A 2,530-nucleotide genomic window follows, 5' to 3' on the forward strand; every position below is an offset into this window, starting at 1 on the left:
GCATGCCTCCAGATGAGCCAAAATGTTTAAAAATTAAACTTCAGAAAAATGTACTAAGATTTTAAGAAATGTAAAAAAATTTAAGATTCAAGTAATAATTTTATACATGTTATGTGGAATTAAAGACTGATTTTTCATTATTTTTCACAATATACTTCTACTGCATTACTAATGCAGTGGTTATTTTGCCTTTTTTGGGGTAATATATGTGGATTGCAAGTGATGTTTTGCAATTTGTATATTATTTTCTTTGTTCACTTCACATTATCACAATATTCTGTTAATTTACTTATTAAATACATTTTTAAATTTTCCGTAAAAATTAGCAATCTGGAGGCAAGCTGCTTTAATAATAAAACAAAGTATAAATATATTATTCTTCGTGACAAAAAATTTAATTAAAGTGAACATACCTCACAATTATACATATCCCTTAATTTCTCGTACAACCAGTCTTCTACAGCCAGTCTTTTACGTATTAACATCATTTGATGTTGCCCGTATCGGGCCGTTAAGTATTTTTGACGTTTATCCTTCTCCTCTTCTCTTTTAGACGGATTTCCAAAACTAACATTTCTTGGAGAGGTCTGTTCATCCGAATGAGCTGAATTTTGCCTTTGAGGGTTCGTAGACTTATAACTTTCCACCTGGGACGGATAGTTTGTCGTGGCACTGTACGCAGACATCACGTTGTAAAATCCAACCTTCTTCGATTGCGTCCCAGCGTTCTCTCTCGGTTCCCTAACAACAAATTTCAGAAACTTTGTAAATAATTGATATATTCTGGGAAAACATCAAAATAAATTAAGTACAAAGGAGTTTTAATTCCAGTAAGTTCCCGATTGACAAACTTCGCAAAATTTTCAAACAATGCTGATGCCAACTAGTAATGGAACTATTTATTCCAATATAGGACAGCAGGTGCGCGCAGTAATTGCTTTTATTTACAGAGTGAATACATAAGGAGAACCCTAATAAAATGAATGAACGAAATAAATAATTTGTCAAAGTTACAAGAGTTATCTGCTCTTAGTTTCGTAAAAATAAAATAGCGATTAAAGGGAAGCAACCTAAATGTAAAATTCATTTCATCCGAATCAGGACGCTATATATTTATATTAATGATACCCCGAGCGACATATGGTGATATAATACCACTTTCTTGATCTGAACAATGCAACAGTATAGTATTTATGAAACTGCTGAATTATTTATTCTGATTTTATCGGAAGATACACAATTAGGAGGACATTGTAACTAGTATGTTATATAGTACAGTCAGCGTCGAATCAGTATCTGGCTTACATGTGAACATGTGTTATCATCAAATATTACATACGTCTGCTTTTTTATTCTGTATCTAACGTTATTGACACCTTTATGTTTTGACACCTTCCATTGTGTACTTTGATTTGTTGGACATACATGGGACATACTTGGTCTTGAAACTTAGTATCTTTCTGTCCCAGGATTCACGTATTAATTAATTAATTAATTAATTATATCCTTTTTTTACATCAATTTAATTTGTTTAATTCTAGAGATTGAACGCATCTGCAGAAAATGCTCGATAAGGATGATAGAGTAGGATAGGGACAGGGTAGGAAAAAAAAGAAACATTTAAACAATAGAAAAAATGATACATTCTAATAAAACATAAGTATCCGGACAATTTTCCGTTCCTTTTTTTTAACTGATAGAGGTGAAGAGGCTGACAATCCCGTATTCGTATTTTATCAAAGTATTATCCACCCTGAACTTTATATTTAATTTCAAATGATTTTAATTAAAACATAATATCAATTCTGTGACTTATTAAACGCTTAGATCGATGTTAAATCAATATTCTACCTTGAGTGAAAACATGTCTTATATTTCTGGAAAACGAAATTATATTAGTATACGGGTAGGTTTCTATGGTTCAATGCTTGTTGGACGAATATTGACCAACAAAATTCAGTGGTCATCTGCGTCATGGAAAGTGTATTATAAAGAATAAATACTCTGTCTTGTAAAATAAAATTTCTGGAATTTGCCAAAAAGTGATTATGCAAAATTTGAAATACTTTCAATAATTTTGAACAGCGTTCAAAGGAGCGCGGGGGAAAAAGAAGCACGTAGATAAGCACGTGAGACAGAAAATAAATTAATATAATAACGCAAATTGTTATTAACGTCAAGTTAACCAAAAGAAAGAAGAAGAAAAAAAACAACAACAACAAAAAACAGCAATTTTAGGCGACGTTCAAAGAAGCGCAAACATGTAGATCTATGACTTCCAACAGGTACTCGAACACTGCGTAAGGTTGCTTCCACAAACCAAATGAGCGGGGAATTGTCCGATATTCTAAAATAAAGACAGTGTGTGATTTTTTTTATCTTTTATTAATGTGAATAAATTTATTTCAAAAACAAAACACTATTACCAGAGACATATTTTTCAACTATTTGAATGACCATGTAATAGTTCATTTTGAACGGAGGAGAGATAACTGCGTGGAGAATGTGTCATATCAGTGGTAAAATAATT

General features: G+C 31.6%; 1 protein-coding gene across 1 annotated transcript in view; it reads right to left on the reverse strand.

The window, feature by feature from the left end:
• LOC132715103 (protein phosphatase 1 regulatory subunit 14C-like) overlaps positions 1–2,530 on the reverse strand; it is a 29,152-nt gene that overhangs the window by 20,581 nt on the left and 6,041 nt on the right. The window contains exon 2 of the mRNA XM_060698088.1: positions 414–741. Coding sequence (XP_060554071.1) covers positions 414–741 — 328 coding nt within the window. The remainder of the gene's footprint in view (positions 1–413; positions 742–2,530) is intronic.

This window comes from Ruditapes philippinarum, unplaced genomic scaffold (assembly GCF_026571515.1).
Source record: "Ruditapes philippinarum isolate M1 unplaced genomic scaffold, ASM2657151v2 ctg1340_1_1_1_1, whole genome shotgun sequence".
NCBI classification, from domain to species: Eukaryota; Metazoa; Mollusca; class Bivalvia; order Venerida; family Veneridae; genus Ruditapes; species Ruditapes philippinarum.